We start from the raw sequence: 19,014 nt of genomic DNA, 5'->3' as shown, positions 1-19,014 counted from the left end.
AATAATCTTTAAACATATACAAAATGTATCTATTTTAAATGCTAAATGCTAATCTAAAATAATCAATTCCTCTTAATCAATATCAGACTGTTAAGACTACAGGACTTGGCATTCTGTTCAAGGTTCTTATATTATCTGGTACAATGTCACAGACATAAAAATTGAAGAATAAAAATGGTTTAAATCATCAAACTACAACAGGTTTCAATAACTTTATTCTGAAGAGTGTTAAAATCTCACTGACTCTCAATAAAGACACAAAAATACCAAAATACAAAATTTACTGATTTAGCAAGACATGTATTTAATTATGGACTTTGGCTGGCTATAGATGCTTTCCTCAAAATGGAGGATTATCAATACAATCTAGAAATAGCACCAAGAAAAAAGCAGGAGCCAGATGTCCATTCCTCTCCCTCTCACATGTATTTCAATTACAATAATTTGAAATATGGAGGAAAAAACAACAGGAAGCTTACTTCAGAAAATTTCTCCACTTGCGCACTTTGTTCTTCTTTTCCGGACATCAGCATCAACTTATTCATCAGTTCTTGAAGCTCTTCCAGAGAATAGTGCCGAGTCTTCTCTTGGTCCCCATGACTTTCTTGGATTGTCAGATTCAGAACAGTGTCCAGGCAAACCTTACAACAAAACATAAATATATATACATAATGAAGACTGCCCATTTAAATCAGTATTAATTCAGTAAACATCAGACATTCATAAAGAAAGCAATTTATTAGCAAGTATCATTAAAAGTGATTGTAATATAGTTGGAATGCAATTTTAAATGTTAGTGGTGGTTGAAATTGCATGACTACCACTTTTTTTTTGCTAACGCCTTTTCATTACAAGCAGGCTATTAATACAATAATATCCTTTTCGTACTTTACTGTATTTCAGTGTTTAATCCTTATTTTATTTTACACTACCAAGAGTTGGTTCAGCAGTAGAGGCAAACAAATTAAATGCATAAAGAACATTTAAAATTGGTTTTGTAGAAATTAGCAGAAAAGAAGAAAAAATACACATGCTTGGGAATCATTTTTAAGCAATGTCTCACCTTCTGTCCTTCTTCTGGGGCCTCAATTCTATAAATTCCTTTCTCATTGATGCTGGTTGCTAGGGATATAGATGACAACTCCACAGAGCCATGACTCTCTTTAATAGTTTTTAACCAAGCCAAGTATCTTGCAGAATCACGCTGCAGGGAGAAGATATGACAAGGAATATTCCCATTAGCCTGTATCTTTCCTAAGTCATGCAGGACATTCTAAAATTTCTACCCCACTGTCTTCTGGGCTTTCAAACACATTTTACCCATGTTAAAAATCACCAATTGACATAATACTGTATGCAAATTGTACTTCGTGTGGCAAAGCATAGCTCCAAGTTTCTCTTTGAATACAGAGCGCCTGTAGACATTCAGGTTCAAAGAACATTTTTAATATATCTTTAATGAATTAATATGCTATAAGCATAAAGCATCTTTACCAAATGCATAGTCATTTAAAGGGGAGTAATGGAAAGATACAAGGCTGCTGCAGTAATTACCAGCTTCGTGGGGAGGTTACAATCACTTTCCAGAGCTTTCCATATGTTCTTCAAACACTTCATGAATTCCTTAAATCCTGCCCCTCGCTTTAAATCATACAGCAGGGAGGAGTAGCCAAACACAGCATCATGAAAACAAGCTACACGGTCCACATCCATGTCATTCTCTCCTGCAGATATTGAAGCCAGCTCCACAAACACTTTCAGCTCATTTTTGTCTAATGGAAAGGAAGAAAGCACTCTGTGAGGTAAAAGGAAATTTATGTTCTATGAAAGGCTTCCCTGGATATATTGCAGGGCTTTCTAGGATGGCTTACAGAATAATTGATTTTTTAAAAAAAAAATACAAAAATTCATGCAGTGCAATCATGATAAATAGAGATGTGAAAACACGGCATTCTGAAAAATACTGGAAACCTTCCATTCTACACTGGCTACTTTGTTCCAGATGTGATTTAACAATTTTCAGAAATTAGTTCTCTGAACTTTAAATGGTTTTGCTTCCAAAAAGATAATTAACTACCACATTTTTTGGAGTATAAGACGTAACAGAGTATAAGATGCACCAAGATTTTGAAGAGGCAAATTTTTTTAAAAAGTTATTGCGCTCTGCAAACTTCCCCAAAACAGCCCATTTTTTTGCAAAAATGGGCCTTTTCAGAAAAGGGCATAAATAGCCTTTAGGAGGCTTGTAGAGTGCTCCTGGGGGCTGGGGCAAAATTGAGCAAAAAAGGTCTGTTTTTTCTCATTTCTGCCCTCTCCAGCCCCCAGGAGCTCTCTGAAAGCCTCCTACAGGCTCTGCACAGCCATTTTGGTGAAGGAGGCAGGTTTTCGGGAAGCAACAAATGCTGCATTCAGTGTATAAGACGCACCCAGATTTTTACCCTCTTTTTTGAGGGAAAAGGGTGCATCTTATACTCTGAAAAATATGGCAGTATAAAATTGTTGGGGCATTGTAGAGGAGAAATAGAACATTCCAAAGTTCCCTAAAACATTAGATTTTTTTCCCACGTAAAGCAAGGCAAATGATCCTGAAGTTTTATTATTATGATGATTAAATTAGATAAAATAGCAAGTTTCGGATTTAAATAAAAAAGTAATAGAAAACAAGTGTGATTGCAATTTGAGTTGAATTAATGTAGGGGTTTGGTTTTTTTCTCTGCTCTTATTTTGAATCATTATTTATGTCTTAAATTTACATTTAACTGAACTGAATTGAATACATTTCAATTGGAGCACCATTACAGCCTTATAAATAACTACTTTTCTGCCATATTAAAAAAAATTAGAAGATAGCAATACACTTATATAGATAGCTGCTCCTCACTTTCATAGGAAACTTGAGGGTGATGAACATCTACCTCACCCAGCTTATGATTACTCATTTCTACTCTTTTATACCCCTCTAGGTTCAAGAAAAGGTCTTCCTAAATTGATTAGCAGGCACAAGTTCCATGGGATTACTATGTCCCATTCACTTCCAGGCTGATGAAATGACAGATGACTGGCAGGTTATTCCCTAGCAGGTATCATTTTATTTCATTTATCTTCATTCTGAGGCACACCCCAGGGTCGCCTAGCACATTCCCCATCTCCCTCAGTCCATTTCAAGCTTATTAACCAACCTAAAGCCAATAAATGACAGTTCAATAGCCATTTTAATCATCATAGCATCTTTTACCTGCCAGCCAGCTCCTCCATTATTCAAATTCTTTTCCCCAGTATCCTCTCTGATGGCTTCTTAACCCATCACTATAGTAGTAAAGTGGTCTGATACTGATACTAGCCCATCTGCAGCTTCTACTTCTTCCTTGGGAATTTTCTTAAGGGAATCAAACTGAACCTTGCCTCTTCCTCTCTATTTCTAAGGCAAAGCACAAACTATTTTGCTTTGGTCTCTGCACGAATACAAGGATACATGAAGAGCCAGCACGACAGAGAACAAGCTCATCTCAGGTCACCTTCCTTAATTCTTTACAAGCATGAAAATTGACAAGATCAACTACTGAAAAAGGCCTCTCAATACTGTGTTTTCAGTTATGTTAAATATACTGTAGGAACACTTTACTGCTTAATTAATTCTGAGAAATAGTTTTAGAATATAGAGAAGTCAGAAAGATCAAAAATACTTGACCACTTCTTCACCCACTGAAGGAGAACAAATCAGTGTTGAGTTGGCCTAAAGCTAGAGTGCATCCATTACCAGCTGAAGGGAGGGTCAGATGCCAACATGAGCTCTAGATATTGCCATCCAGGATGTGGCTGCCTAAAGCACCAGCGGAGGGTCATGATGTGGTGTATTAGACTGGCAAGGAGTAGCCTATTTCTGTCACTCCTTTCTTCCATGCTTAACAAAGTCAAGCTCTTCTACACGCCTCCAAAACAAAACCACCCTGAGTAGTAATTCCTGGGAGCTTCCTGTTGATCCCACAAAATAGCCCTTGCAGCTATGACTGAAATCCTAAAGTAGAAAACAGACCGGCCCCCTCAAAGTCTTTATTTATCAATGTACAGGAGCAGCAGCCGGTTGTCCACTTGCACACAAATTCTTCTATTACCAAGAGATCCTTAAGAGTGATGTGGAGTGATCTTACCTGCATACTAGTTCCATGGAGATGACTAGTACGAACTGTTGCAGTTACTCAGTCTCTTGTTATCCTACAATATTAAGTCTCACTTGGTGCCAGCCATATTATGATGCTGCTATTACTACTCATTTTTCTAACTTTCCTCCACAATCAGCCCCAAATATTCATTAGCCACTTTCCCATATGTTGTAGGTTAAATCTGGGGATGTGGGCCCTCAGGCAATATTCAGTAGATCCCATGAATAGGGTATTTTTATTATTATCTTTTTACAGACAAGCTACAGCTATATAGCCTTTGATTCAGAATTACAAGTAGTCCTCAAGCCCAAAATGTATGTTGCCAAGTGAGAAATTTGTTAAGTGAGTTTTGCCCCATTTTATGATTTTTTTCTTGCCACATTTGTTAAGTGAATCAGTGCAGTTGTTAAGTTAGTAACTTGACTGTTAAGTGAATCTGGTTTCCCCATTGACTTTGCTTGTCAGAAAGTTACAAAAGGGGATTGCAACCATCATAAATATGAGTCAGTTGTCAAGCATCCGAATATAAATCACATGACTATGGGGATGCTGCAATGGTCATAAATATAAAAAATGGTCATAAGTCACTTTTTTCACCGCCATTGTAACTTTCGAAACATCACTAAGCAAACTGTTGTAAGTCGAGAACTACCTATACTATTTCCCAGTATTCATGTAATTATGACCTTTATCTTGGTTTATCCTATGTCTTAGTTCCATCTTTCTTACAAAGTCTTTGGTATACCTTATTCTTCCATTGTCTTTATTCCATTATCAGCCAACTCAACACAGTTCTCTGTATGCCCAGTTAGTATTGTATTACCGCAATTGGGCTTTGGGTTGAGAGCAGGTTCTTGGCTTTGTGGCTGGGTACAAGTTTTGAAATGTGGGCAGACTTTCTCCCTAGGTTACTACATCATACCTACTGGCCTCTGGCTGTTAGCAGCACCCTGGGATTCTCTGGGATATCTCACAACATCTCAGGCTCCAATGGCTGGTGCTTTACCCGTCCTGGATGCCAATATCTTGAGCTCATATTGGCATCTTCTCAGTTTCCTCAGCTGTCTACATCATCAACGTTCCCCTTATCCAGTAGCTACCACCCAATTTTAATCTGCTGGCTCCTGTAATAATCCTATCATCACCACATCATTTAATGTCTATGTGCCCCACTCCCAACATTGATCTTTCTGATGTTGTTGCTGCTGCCGTCATCACTTATGGCTTCTTGTTCTCCATTTTCACCTTGTTCACCTTTTGCCTTCGGAGAAAGAAAAAAGACGTGCAAGAAAGCAGCCCCACTGCCCGAACACATGAAGGAAGCAAACGGCAGGCTCCTTTTCCCTCAGCTACGCACACCTCCTTTCACTTTCTGCCTGCCTGAAGGAGAGCGGTCACATGGCAGTGGCACGTGGGCTGCTGACCGTCCCAGGGCCCGCCCGGTTTCTTCTGGAGGGGGCAGGCAAATGGGCAGCATTCCCCCCCCCCGGCCGCCTGCAGCCTCGGCTGGGCGGGCAAACGAAGTGGGTGGGTGGGGCAAGCATTGTCTGGATGGGCAGGGCAAGTGGCGACCGGGCGGGTGGGGGAACGAGCGGGGGTGGTGGATAGGATAGGGGAAGGAGCGTTCCGGTACAGGGCCTCTGGAAGAAGGGGTACGGGAAGGCACGCTAAATTTCACCAACCGTACGCCCGTACTGAAACCCACCCCTGATGCATTTAGATGTTCTATTTATCAAGGTTTAATTCATACTTTAGCTCTGGATAGACAATAGGCAAAGGAAATACACATTCAAGAAGATGTTCCTCCTTGTACATGCAAATAAAGAATCCAAGGGAGGGAAAGCCTAGAAGTAACATAATGTCAGACGGAGAAAAGAGAACGAAAATATTCGAAAAGATAAATAAAGCTTTCATTAAATTGTATGTTTTCTCTGTCCACGTGTCTTCCTGCAGATTCCAATTTGATAAATAAGAGTGGAGAATACAACAGCTCGATCCAACATAAAGTACAGTTAAAGCTTTCCTTGGGGAAACAACAGAGATATATTAGTTCTACCTTCCAAAGCCTCTTTGACCCAGTTAACAAACTCCTTCCAAATTGCCAGCTCTTCGAGGCACAGGCGACGTTCTTTAGTAATATCTTGCAGCAGTTTTTTAGCAACCATCAATGAAGGGCTCATAGAAGAAAGCTTTTCTTCTTGGAAGGCCTGGAATTCAGTTGTCTGAAGAATAAATTACATGGAATAAAAATATTGCATGTTAAGAATGACCGTTGACTTACCTGAATGGTCCTTCTATGTGCGCTACGAGGGGAATCCAAGCATTGGTTAACTTTGTCCATTAGCCTAGAGACTGAATTATGTAATTGTTGACCACGCCTCCTCTGACTGGGATAGTTCAGTTTTGTAAGAAGGCTCAGCTGATCCAAGAGAAGCAAATGAATCAGCATACAAGAAGGTAAGTAGGTAAGTAGACGCGTTGCGTGCGTGTGAGTGTGAAGTCAATGCCAATGCCCAGACCAGCCACAGCCAAGGGTGGGTTTGGATTCCCCTCACAGCGCACATAGAAGGACCGTTCTGGTAAGTCAACAGTCGTTCTCCTGTGCGCTGCTTGGGGAATCCAAGCATGGAACATGCCAAAGCAATGAGCTTCAAGGGCAGGACATAGGCTGGTCAGGGGCCGTGGATGATGGTACAACCCTCTGTAAGACACGCCACCCAAAGGAAGCCTCCGCCAAGGCATACATGTCCACTTTATAATGTCAGATGAAGGGTGACGTTGATGACCAGGTCACCGCCTACATATGTCGTCCACTGAGGCCTGCATTGCCACAAAATGGCTTCTGTTGCTGACCCCTGTCCCTGGCAACGGAGCGGTCCTGAGCCCTGTCCTGTGGCTGGATGAAGGAAGCACTTTACGCTTGTCCCTATTTTCAATTAAAATAGGATCCAATGCGGCCCCAAAAAGAGGGCCGCCCTTGAAGGGGATAGAAGCTAGGTGCCATTTTGAGAGTATAGCCTGCTTGCCAATGGCGAAGCCAGAGAAGGCGGTGGGATGCTACGTTAGACGCTACTGCACGAGACACGAACTTGGCCGTGTTGTGTGTAGCATCTGAGGAAAACTCCAGCACCGCCACCAGCTTATTTACATCCTGGTGTAGGCAGAGGTCATTGGGGGCAAGCCTAGCCTGCACTGCTGTAACCAAACTAACGAAATCCTATTAAGGAACGATGCTGCTGTGGCCGCCCGTAACGCCCAGGTAGCCGCCTGGTGCGTTTTGCGGATGACCAGTTTGGCCTTACGATCCTCGGCTTTGAGAACCTCTGAAATATCAGAAGGAATCAAGGCCAGGGAGGCCAAAGCTGCTACAGGGAGATCCACAGTAGGGAACCGAAGGAGCTCATCCAATTCAGGTATGGAAGCGTAGAGTTTCCTGTCACCATTACTACAACAGCAGTCAGTTGGGACCACTGTTTCTGAACAACGTCCAGAAACAGCTTCAGTAAGGGTATGACGTCCTGTACCTGTTCCGCAAAAAAATGGTCTGTGGAATCAAAGCCCACAGCCGTACTAGCTTGAGTGGTGGCACCTCCCATTTTGGTAGTTACCTTAGCTTTATGCAAAAGTGATTTAAATAAGGCAGGCTAGAACAGGCCAGAGAAGGCTGGTGTGTCTTGCACCAGACCATCGTCTTCCAACAACTCCAGGGCAGCAACATCCTCCTCCTCTCCTAAGACAGAACCTTCGCTGTAAGCTGAAGGTGGTGGTGATGGACGATCAGCCTAGGAAATAGATAGATCTCTAGCAATGCTGATAGGAACAGGGCGCTGGGCCCTGCGCTGCAATTCTGCATCCACCCCCTGGGAAATGGCTGCAGAAATCATGTTATGAAGTTTTGGAGGCAAGTTAAATTTGGCCCCATCCTCAGGCCTGAGGCCTGCAGCCGTGGGCATGAATGTGGCCACGGGCTCTGATCGCGGGGATGCCTGAATCGTGGTCAGGCCGACCGCAGGAAAATCTGGGGTAGATCAGGACCCTAAGCCCCCTTCATCCACACCTATTCCCAGGGGTGTGGGAAGATCGGGAGACCAGCCCTGGATCCCCGCTGGAGGAAGGAGGAGGGGACCTATTAATGGGCCCAGGGGCCTTGGCTGATGACTTGGCCTTATTCTTGCACTTGGCAGCTCTATCTGGGGCTGCTGATGGTGCACGCGCCTTATGTCTAGAGGCCCTAGTAGTAGACCTACCCACCCTGGTGCTGGGCCCAGCGGCCTCAGAGTGCAGCAGGAAAGAGCTGGAAGTTCCATCGCTGCCTCTGGAAACAGAATGATCAGCCATAGCAGGTATGAAGGGGACGGGAGAGAGTTGAGAGGCAAAAGCTCACATCTGAAAACAAGGCAAACCTCTTATCAAAGTGGCAAGCTGGCTCCGTTAGACCGATGATGCAATACGGTGTTAAAGAATGGCGGCGAACCGACCTCTGCAGCACAACGGCTCTCTCTGTACTCCACCGCAGTTTGAGCGCAAAAGGCAAACTCCGCCCCTTCCTATTGCTCTTTGGCACGAAGCTACTAACAGCCCAAAATGGCCGGCGCTAGCAACTATTTCGGCACAAAATTCAAACTAGCACCAAAATGGCCGCCATCCTCCTCTGTCTGGAAGGAAGGGCATCAGCTGCCAAAATGGTGTCACTAAATCACCCAGGACCGTGTGGCAGAGGCAAGGCTCTGAAATGCTAGGAAACGGCCATCCGACGTATGATAAACGCGCCCGCTGGAGAAAATGGCGTGCTGCCTCTCTCTGCGGCAAACAGAGAGGATGGGAGGCGGTAACAAGTGGGTTGTTCACCCCCGCACCGACTTGAGAGCGGCAAACCGACTCTCACCACGGCCACTGATCAGGAATGAGAGTGGCGAACCAACCCTCTATTAATTAGACCCGTTCAAGCACCTGATAGGCAATCCTCCTGACGAACGTTCCTTCGGCCGCTAGAACCACAAGGAACCGCAAGGTCTTTAATGTCAAACATGAACAAATTCCAACAATCCACAATCACATTGTGTTCCACAATAAAATGAAAATCTGAGTCCAATGAGCTAATTTTGTCTATTATCCTAGTCTCTTTAAGGCTGGACTGAGTTAAAAAACTGAACTATCCTAGTCAGAGGAGGCGTGTTCAACAATTACATAACTCAGTCTCTAGGCTAATGGACAAAGTTAACCCATGCTTGGATTCCCCAAGCAGCCCACAGAACACCCAAATTCCCCTCCCTTTGTTCCACAAATTTCTTTTTTTTTTCTTTTTGTCCCTCTGGTGTTAAGAGATTCACAGAACTGACCTCCCACCTAAATATCACTCCTTTTAGGAAATGTAGGAATACAGCAGAGGTTTGTAATTTCCAATAGCTCAATAGTAGTTCCAATAGTAAGAATATGTAGCCACTATTTATACCACACTTTTATAATTTGATGAGACTGAAACTACGCAAAATTTCTTAAGTTACTGGACTGTCTTTTGAACGGCAAGTTAAAGAGATGTACTTACTAAGTTCAGCAATAGTTGCAGGACACTGAAATCACCAGAAAGTTTCAAAACGTCCTTGACTTTGTCAATAACTTTAGCAGAATCCAGTGCCAAACCCAGTTCATGGTACTGTTGGATCTGCTGGATCCGTTCATCTATCCATTCTCCATTATCTCCATCCTTCAGTCTGCACATAATTTTGAAATCACTTCTGAGTTCTTTATAATCATTCTTAAAATCTTTGGAGAGAACGTTCACTTCAGCAAATGTGAGGTCTCCCAATTTCAAGCTGTCATAAATCCTTTTGAACTCCTTGAAACAAGGATCAAATACGCAATCAAACACATCCTCTATAGCTAGAGTTTCTTCTGTGCCTGAATCCTCCATGTTTTCCCTCAGCATCTTGGCTGCTTCCTCCCAGCAATGCGAGAAAATGTGGCTAGCATTATAATTACAGAAAACTTTAGATACAGATTTCAGTCCTTCACTCAAATGGAGATGGGTCTCTATTCTATCATCATTGCATGAAGTGTGTCCTCTCACTTTCACAACATCATCCAAAGTTTTCTCTGCCAGATTTTTGCTGTGCTTTTGTTCCACTTCAGTTAAATCCACTTTAAAAAGAGGGAAAAATATAGATTGGACCATATTAATTTTCAGTTCATTTAAGCATTTGATATAACCTGCCCAAAGATTTATTTTAGAGCACCAATCTAAAGAGTTTATGTTTTCATATCTGCAGTATTATTCCATTTCTCTCACGTTTTCAGTTGCTTTCCCATTCAAACTTCTATATATTCAAGCTCTATTTTAGGAGGATATTAACAATAATGGCAAAGAAGTATCAGATAACAATTTGCAGAAGAAACTATAAACACTGATTTTAAAATGATTGTCATTTTTAAAAATATACCTTTTAAGTAGCACTGAACCTTCCTGAGCATATCCAAGAGGACTCCCAAATATTTTTGCTCCCTCTTGATATGCAATACTTCCTTTAGTCTCAGATCTACAACTTCTTCTAATTTTAGTCCTTCCAGTAATTCCTTTGGGAGTGATTGTTCCGTGCATTCTGTAATCAAAAATAGGAATTTTATATATACATACATACATAGCACTAGAAGATTAAAGGATTCATCAGACAGTGCATAGTCAAAAATCTTTAAACAATATAAAACATTAAACCCATTTAGGCAACAGATAAACAGGTGTATCATAAAATCACGATAGCAATAATCCTGAAACTCTAAAATGCCAAAATGCTCACAATGTGTAAAGTTTAGTATTCTTTGGAAGGAGATTCTATGGGGCATTCGAGTAATATGTCTTTTTTTTCTAGAATAGGTCAATCTGTGGCCATTTCATACCTAGACCATTTCCTGTTCCAATTTTCCCATACATTCAGTGTTTTCATAATTTTTTAAAAAATGGGAATCAACTAGAGGCCCCAAGGAGCAGAACATACATACAGTATAGTAAGGGGTACAAGAATAATATTTCTGAAATGAGAGAAAAGCCACTCTAATATAACACACTAATATATAATAGCAATAGCACTTAGACTTATATATCGCTTCACAGTATTTTACAGCCCTGTCTAAGCAGTTTAGAGTCAGAATATTGCCCCCAATGATCCGAGTTCTCATTTTACAAAACACAGAAGGATGGAAGGTTGAATCAACCTTGAACCGGTAAGAATCAAACTGCAGGCAGCCGGCAGTCAGCAGAAGTAGCTTGCAGTACTGCATTCTAACCACTGTGCATCCATGGCTCAGTATCTAATATAGCTAATCAGTCACTCTCCTCAGAGGGAGGGAGGGAGGGAGGGAGGATTAGACAGAAGTCTGAAAGAACAAAGTGAATCCTCCCAACTCCATTTTGTAGCCTGAGCTGAAGTTACAAATAAACAAACTACAAGTAGTCCTTGACTTACAGTTCATTTAGTGACTCTTCAGTTACAATGGCATTGAAAAAAGGTAATCATGACCATTTTTCACATTTACAATCATTGCAACATCCCCATGGTCATATGATTAAAATTCAGGCACTTGGCAACTCATATTTATGACAGTTGCACTGTCACAGGGTCATGTGATCCCCTTTTATGATCTTCTGACAAGCAAAGTCAACAGGGAAGTCAGATTCACTTAACAACCGTGTTACTAACTTAACATCGGCAGTGATTCACTTAAAATTTGTGTCAAGGAAGGTCATAAAATGGAGCAAAATTCACTTAACAAAATGCCTATGGAGCTTCTCCGGCGTTCAGGACGTGGTTGTCCCAAAGGTGCTTTTTCAAGAGGCAACTGGAGTCTTTTGGTTCTTCCTTGAAGAAGTTTTGCTTCTCATCCAAGAAGCTTCCTTCAGCTGAAGAAAAAATGGAGGCATTTTTGCCTTCCCCCAGCCCTGCTGAAGCCTGCAGAGTGCTGCTTGGGGGCTGGGGGAAGGCAAAAACGCCTCAATTTTTCACCCATTTTTCGCGAAAATTGGATGTGGGGGTGGGGCTTCGGGAGGCCAAAAAGGGCTGTATTCGGTGTATAAGACGCACCAACATTGTCACACTCTTTTAAGGCGGGGGGAAGGTATGTATTATACTCCGAAAAATACGGTAGATACTGCTTCACAGTGCTCTCCAGCACCCTCTGAGTAGTTTACAAAGTCAGCATATTGCCCCCAACAATCTGAGTCCTCATTTTACCGACTTTGGAAGGATGGAAGGCTGAGTCAACTTTGAGCCGATCACGGCCAAACTGCAAAAATGCTAGCAATTGGTAGTCAGCAAAAGTAGCCTGCAGTACTGCATTCTAACCACTCCACCACCATGGTGCAGAGGTTAAAATGCAGTACTGTCTACTCTAAGATGACAGTAAAAACAAACTATATATTTCTTTATTGTCCTGATTATCTATGATTCATAACACCCAAATAAGTACGTAATTAAACTACATTTATACAATTTATCCCTCTCTCCATTTGTATAAGTAAAAGACACTTACTTATGAATTGTTTCTTATGTTTTATAATTAGGTCCAAATGCTTAATCAGAATATGGCCTGTTACAAGTTCTTCAACAGCAGTTTCAAACATATTTTCAGCAAGGGTCATTAACGATTGAGCTTCATCAGTAAATTGGCTTACTCCTGCACCTATTAAATATATTAAAATAATATATATATATATATATATATATATAAGATTTGGGGGAATTAAATTGCTCAAGTTAGCTTTCTTCTTGTCACCTGAAAACAATTCCATGCAAAATGACTTACAGGTAGTCCTTGACTTACGATAATTAGTTCAGCAACTATTTGAAATTATAACAGCGCTAAAAGGACTTACGATCTGTGTCCAAACTTACAGCCAATGAAGGCCCCATGATCACATGACTACAATAATGGTCACATGGTTGCAATCTGGGAGCTTATGACAAGTCGCCAAGCACCCTGCAAGTGTGATCACCATTTGCAGGCTTCCCTGCTAGCAACCCCTGGAAACCCTGTGCCTGTACTCTTTTCGAGGGGCTTGCTGAAAAAAAGGACTGTTTTTCAGCCAGCCTCCTTGACAGCAAAAACATTCAAATTTCTCTGTCAGGAGGAGTTTTGCTCTTAAAGGGGCAGCAAAAATGCTGCTTGCTGTAGAGAGTTGAGTCTCACTGGCAAGCAGTTTTTTTGCTCCTCTTTTGAGCAAAGAAAGGGAGATACCAAAGAAGAAGAAAAAAACCCATCCATTTTCACCCAATCTCTTTAACAACAAAAATGCTGCCTGACAAGATTGATTTTGCCCCACGTGGGGTGAAGTGTCTTCCAGCAGGCAGGAGGAGAATGAAGCCCCTGGGCTGGAGAAAAAGCTCGGATCACCAAGATCTGAATGCTTTTCCACAGTCCAACGCTGTAGTTCCCTTCTGTGCATGGAGGGAAAGTGTCAGCCTCCCACTGTGCACAACAATCACACCTGGAAAAGCCAGGGTGCAGTCATTAGGCTGGGTTAGGTCATGTAGAAAGGCACATTACAACCACCTCAGTATATGACTATGATTTTGGGCTCAATTACAGCCATAAAGTCAAGAATTCTTACTTTCCTATCTCACTTACATTCCTATTTCTCATTTTTTAGCCCCGTACACAGATGTAACTCTATTATTTTGCCAAAGGGGAATTTTTTTTTAAAAAAATAGTATGTTTTCTTTCAATCAAAATATCAATGAACATTCATGAAGCAGATTGCTATTTTCTCATGATTTCATACAATATACATGTATCAAATATCCAAATGTATGAAATATCCAATACAACTCCTGCATTATTCCATATTATGTAGCTATTTCCTGTTGTGTAGCTACTTTGACCGTTTAACTATTCCCTCGGACTATAAAAATGACTTTGTAAATGATTTACATACGATTGAAAGTGAATATATAGTTGCTCTCCCGACATTCCAACATGTGTTTTAGTATACTTTGAGAATCTTTCGAAGGTGTCCCTGTATCATCCTTTGGCCAGGATTTTATAACGGCAGCAGATGTAATTTTACCCAGCTTCTTCAGATCATATTTAGATATCAACTCAAGCAGATTCTGTTGTTTCTAGAAAAGGCGTAGAAAAAAAGAATGTAGTATTAGGCAGTAATAAATTCAATGTATCATACAATGATTCTGCAGCTCTATCAAGATTGTCACAAAATTCAGTTTATCATGTAATGGGATTTCCCCGCCAAAAAACACTGTTGGCTTACCTGAATGGTCGATCTATGTGCGCTGTGGGAGAATTCAAGCATAGGTTAACTTTGTCCATTTGCCCAGAGACTGAGTTAGGAAAAAAAAGGTCTTGACCACGCCTCCTCTGCTCGACAGAGTTCAGTTTTTTTAAACAAAGGCGCAGCCAGTCCAAGAGATGGAAATATGAAGGTAAATCCTGTTGAGATGGAAACTGATGGTAAGTTGTGTTCTGACCCTGGACCCGACTGGTCACAAGGGTGGGGTTGGATTCTCCCGTAGCGCACAAAGTTCAGGTAAGCCAACGGTCTTTCTCCTATGCGCTGCTTGGATAATCCAAGCATGGGATATGCCCAACCTTAGTGTCTCAAGAGCGGGAAGTAAATTGGTCCAGGGTCCCGGAGTCGGAATGAACCCTCTGCAGCACCCGCCGCCCGAAGGATGCCTCGGCCGAGGCAAAAATGTCCAATTTATAATGCCTGACGAAGGGCAACAGGGATGACCATGTTGCCATCCTGCAAATTTTTTCAACTGAAGCTTGCATCACCCAAGCAGTGGTTGTGGCAGCACTCCTGATGGAGTGGGTCATGATACACCTGGGCAATGATCTGGCCTGGATTTTGTAGGCCTTGGCTATGCAAGCCTTCAACCATCAACCCATGGTGGCAGGAGTCACTTTCTGTCCCATGGATGCTGGTTGAAAAGAAACGAACAGGGATTCCATCTCCCTGAAGGAAGCTATTCATTTGACGTACTTACAGAGAGCCCTCCTTACCTCGAGACGGTGCCACTTCCTCTCTAGATGATGTGTGGGTCATGGACAGAAATCCAGGAGAATAATCTCCTGGGCCCTAAGAAGTCATGAGTTAACTTTAGGTAAAAAAGAGGGGTCTAACCGTAGCACAACTCTGTCAGGATGTAAAATGCAGTGGTCTCCATGGACTGAGAGGGCTGCTAGCTCCGAGATCCTCCTGACTGAGGTAATGGCCACAAGGAAGGCAACGTAAAGAGTCAGTAGTCGAAGGTTGATGGTACGTAATGGCTCGAATGGGGTGGAAGTGAGAGCTTGCAGCACGATGGATAGGTCCCAAATGGGTAGCAATGCACCACGGGTGGCCTGAGGTTCGATGCCCCTTTCAGGAAGCTATGTACCCTTGGATGATGATGAGCAAGGGTATTGCCATCTCCGCCCGAAAGAACCATTGATAAAGTGGCCACCTGTCGACAAAGGGCATTGGGAGTCAGGCCCCTGTCCAACCCGTTCTGCAGAAAGTCCAAACATTGTGGAATCAAAGCAGTCATGGAAGCAGAGTCCAATGCGGCACCATCTGCAAAAGGTAGTCCAGGTGACATTGTATATAAGTGCGGTAAAAGGCCTGAATTGTTTGGATGGCCCTCTTGTAGAAGTTGTCACACGTTAAGATATCCCTTTCAAGTGCCAGATGGCTAATTGAAGCCACTGGGGCTCCAAACGGAGCAGCCCCCCCCCCCCAGCTGAGGGATATCTTGTCATCCAGAATTCTCGAGGGCCTGGATACTGAGAGGTTGATCAGGTCGGTGTACCAGGGGTGTCTGGGCCAGGGGGAGCGATGAGCAGGACTTTCGTTCTCTCCACAACCACCTTCCGGATGACCCTCGGGATGAGGGGGAAGGGGCAGAAAGGTGTATAGCAGCCACTGAGGCCAAGGGCTGCGGAGACCATTGACCCCTTCTGCCTCCAATACCGGAAACCTGGTGAAGAACCTTGGGAGATGAATGTTGGTCGGATGAGCGAACAAGTCTACAGGCGGATATCCAAACCTGTGGGACAGCTCCTGGAACAGATCTGGGTGGAGATGCCACTCTACATAGTCCACTGTGGCTCTGCTCAATCAACCTGCCTGCACATTTGCAATTCCAGAGATGTGCTTTGCCCTGACGGAGAGGGTGTGCAACTCTGCCTAGTTGTTCTGCCTCTAGCATGAGGGACCTGGAGTGGATGCCCCCCTGGCAGTTGATATGAGCCTTTGTGGCCACATTTTCAGTGAAGATCAAGACGTAGCACCCAGTCACCAGTTCCTGAAAATGTCAAAAGGGTTAAGTGGGTGGCCCGGAGCTCCAACCAGTTTATGTTGTTCAATAGCTCCTATGGGCTCCAGTGTCCCTGAGCCACCTGACTCTGGGTATGGATGCCCCACCCAAAGAGACTGGCATCGGATGTCACTATGATGCGGTCTGACTCCCTGAACAGACATCCCTTTTGAAGAGCAGGAGATCTCCACCAGAGCAATGATTGGAGCACCTTTGGATACCCAAACTCTGGTGTTGGAGCTGCTGCTGCCGGCCCTCTGGTATGGAAGGAGAAACCATTGCGGGTCCGTGCGAGCAGTCGAGCCCAGGGAACAATGTCTAAACAGGAAGTCATTTTCCCCAAGAGCTGGGAAAGGACCACCAAGGGATTGAAGTTGACTTACCAATGACCAGACACTGTAGCATTGCTCCTGGGAGAAGTAAACATTGCAGGCCCTGCACCCCCAGGTGCAGTAGACTGGTGGAGAGCTGCAAATGGCTCTTTTGCAGGAAATCCATGTTGCTGAAGGACTTGTATTGTGATGTAAAGATCTTGACTTGCAGAGCCATGTACTGGAAGTGGCACCCTGTAAAGTGAAATCTCAGGAATCTTCTGTGAGACGGATGGATGGGTACATGAAGGTAAGCCTCTTTGATGCACGATCTCAGCAGGTCACCTTGACAGATGCAGCCCAGGATAGATTACATTTTGAAGTGCTTGTATGCCAAATGGATGTTGAGCTTTTTAAAAGCTAGAATGGCTCTCCACCCCACCCTACCCCCGAGCTTTTCAGGACCAGAGAGAGGATTGAATAAAATTCTAGTCCCTCCTGCCCAGATGGAACTGGCTCAATAGTGAGAATGTCCAAGAGATGTTGGATCTCGGTGTCCATGAGGCTCAGCTCAGCTCCACTGTGCATGCCAACTGATTTGCAGTCTCTGCTGCACACACAATTTTGGCATGCCATAAGAAAAAGGTTCGCCATCACTGGTCTAAGCCAAACCAGGGAAGTCCTATTAAAAAAGGACGCAACTGTAGCCACTCTAAGTGCCAAGAAGGCCGCCTGATGTGTCTTGCAGAGTGTCATCTCTGTCTTGTGGTCTTCCGCCTTTAGCCCCTCCGATACATCAGATGGTACAATAGCAGATGAAGCCAGGGAGGCTACTTGAGGATCTACAGTCAGTATCTGCAGGAGTCCTTCCAGGTCTGGACCTGTAAAGTTTCCAGTCAGCCATTGCTAGGGGGATGGATGGAAACAGGCTGGGTCCACTATCTCTGGATGATGTCCAGGAACAGCTTTGGGAATGGTATAACCTCCTGTTCAGGGACTTGTTCTGAAAAGAGGCATTCTGTCAGATCCAAACCCAATGAAGTCTCAGCTGGGACCTCCCATATTGGCCACGGTCTTGGCCTTGTATAAAAAAGACTTAAACAAGGTGGGCCAGAAGAGTCCAGAGAAAACAGGTCTATCAGGCATGAGCCCCTGATCTTCCAACAATTCCTGTTCACCTAGATTGTCTTCTCCCGCAAGTGAATCCTCGCTGTGGAGGGAGGGAAATGGTGGGGAAGGATACTGTATATGTACTGAAAAGGCCCTGGCCATGGCTAGTGGCATAGAAGATTGACCCCTTCACTGTAATTCCGATTCAGCCCATTGGGAGATAGCTGCAGAAATTAATGCACAAACCTCCAGAGGAAGACTCAGAGGTTGGCCCTCCTCAGGGCGAAGCCCCACTGCTGTCGGAATGATGCTGAGCACCTGGTCACTGGGCCGGGTGCTAGGCCTACCACTGATAAGTAAGATGGGAGGGTGGACCCCATTCCAACTTCCTTTGCTGAAAGGCCCTACAGAAGGGTAATGTCATGGGCCAGGTTTGGGTCGCCTCTAGAATGGCAGGAGAACCAGGCTGTGAATGAGGAGAGAGTCTCCAATGCCAATGCTGGTGGGGATCTGTTGGCCTCTGCACTCCTGGTAGCCTTGAAAAATGGTTTCTCCAATGCCCTCTGTCTCATCTTGGCATCTCTGTCAGCAGCTGCAGATGTGGACTGAACCACGGAGCTGTTGGCCCTAGATCTGCAAGAAATGCCCCTCATGGTGGGTCTGCTCACCCTGGCACTAGATGCCTCTAGGGGTGGTTGTAGCCTGGGGGAGAGATCTGTCCCAGTGCTGCTGCCAGAGATAGAATGATAGAATGAAGCCTGCTTGTCTATTGGGTAAGAAACCCCAAAGTAGGCTTGAGAACGAGGGGTAAAGAAACAGGCCTCTGAAGTGCAGAAGGTCCATGCACTCACTGCGATGGCGCCCCTCAGCAAGGCACAAATGGGCAGGTGTTTCCGGCAGGGCTGCAAGAAATCCAAAAAACCTCAAAGGAGCCGAAGCCACAGCAAATATTCTGGCCTGAAACATGATCGAGTGACCAGAGCACTGCAAACACCCCGGCGACGAACTCCCGGCTTTCCAACCTCACTGCAGCTAAGCAAACTCCAAACTGGTGTGATAGCAGCGTACTGCCCCGCCTGGCACCAAAAATAACCATTGTAACTTTCAAATTATCCAAAATGATGCGAG

The 19,014-nt window shown here is 43.8% G+C and overlaps 1 protein-coding gene across 1 annotated transcript in view; it reads right to left on the bottom strand.

The window, feature by feature from the left end:
• Nucleotides 1–19,014, bottom strand: part of RNF213 (ring finger protein 213) — a 137,624-nt gene that overhangs the window by 74,638 nt on the left and 43,972 nt on the right. The window contains exons 18-25 of the mRNA XM_087710140.1: nt 14,083–14,266; nt 12,681–12,830; nt 10,598–10,756; nt 9,706–10,298; nt 6,217–6,382; nt 1,555–1,772; nt 1,064–1,204; nt 480–641 (exon numbers count right to left, since the gene is read on the bottom strand). Of these exons, the coding sequence (XP_087566266.1) occupies nt 480–641; nt 1,064–1,204; nt 1,555–1,772; nt 6,217–6,382; nt 9,706–10,298; nt 10,598–10,756; nt 12,681–12,830; nt 14,083–14,266 (1,773 nt within the window). The remainder of the gene's footprint in view (nt 1–479; nt 642–1,063; nt 1,205–1,554; nt 1,773–6,216; nt 6,383–9,705; nt 10,299–10,597; nt 10,757–12,680; nt 12,831–14,082; nt 14,267–19,014) is intronic.

The sequence above is a fragment of the Thamnophis sirtalis genome, unplaced genomic scaffold (genome assembly GCF_051295495.1).
Source record: "Thamnophis sirtalis isolate CommonGarterSnake01/CBP01778 unplaced genomic scaffold, rThaSir2_p1.2 scaffold_3, whole genome shotgun sequence".
Taxonomy (NCBI): domain Eukaryota; kingdom Metazoa; phylum Chordata; class Lepidosauria; order Squamata; family Natricidae; genus Thamnophis; species Thamnophis sirtalis.
The sequence above is the reverse complement of the archived record's forward strand: the minus strand, read 5'-3'. Positions and strand labels throughout refer to the sequence as shown.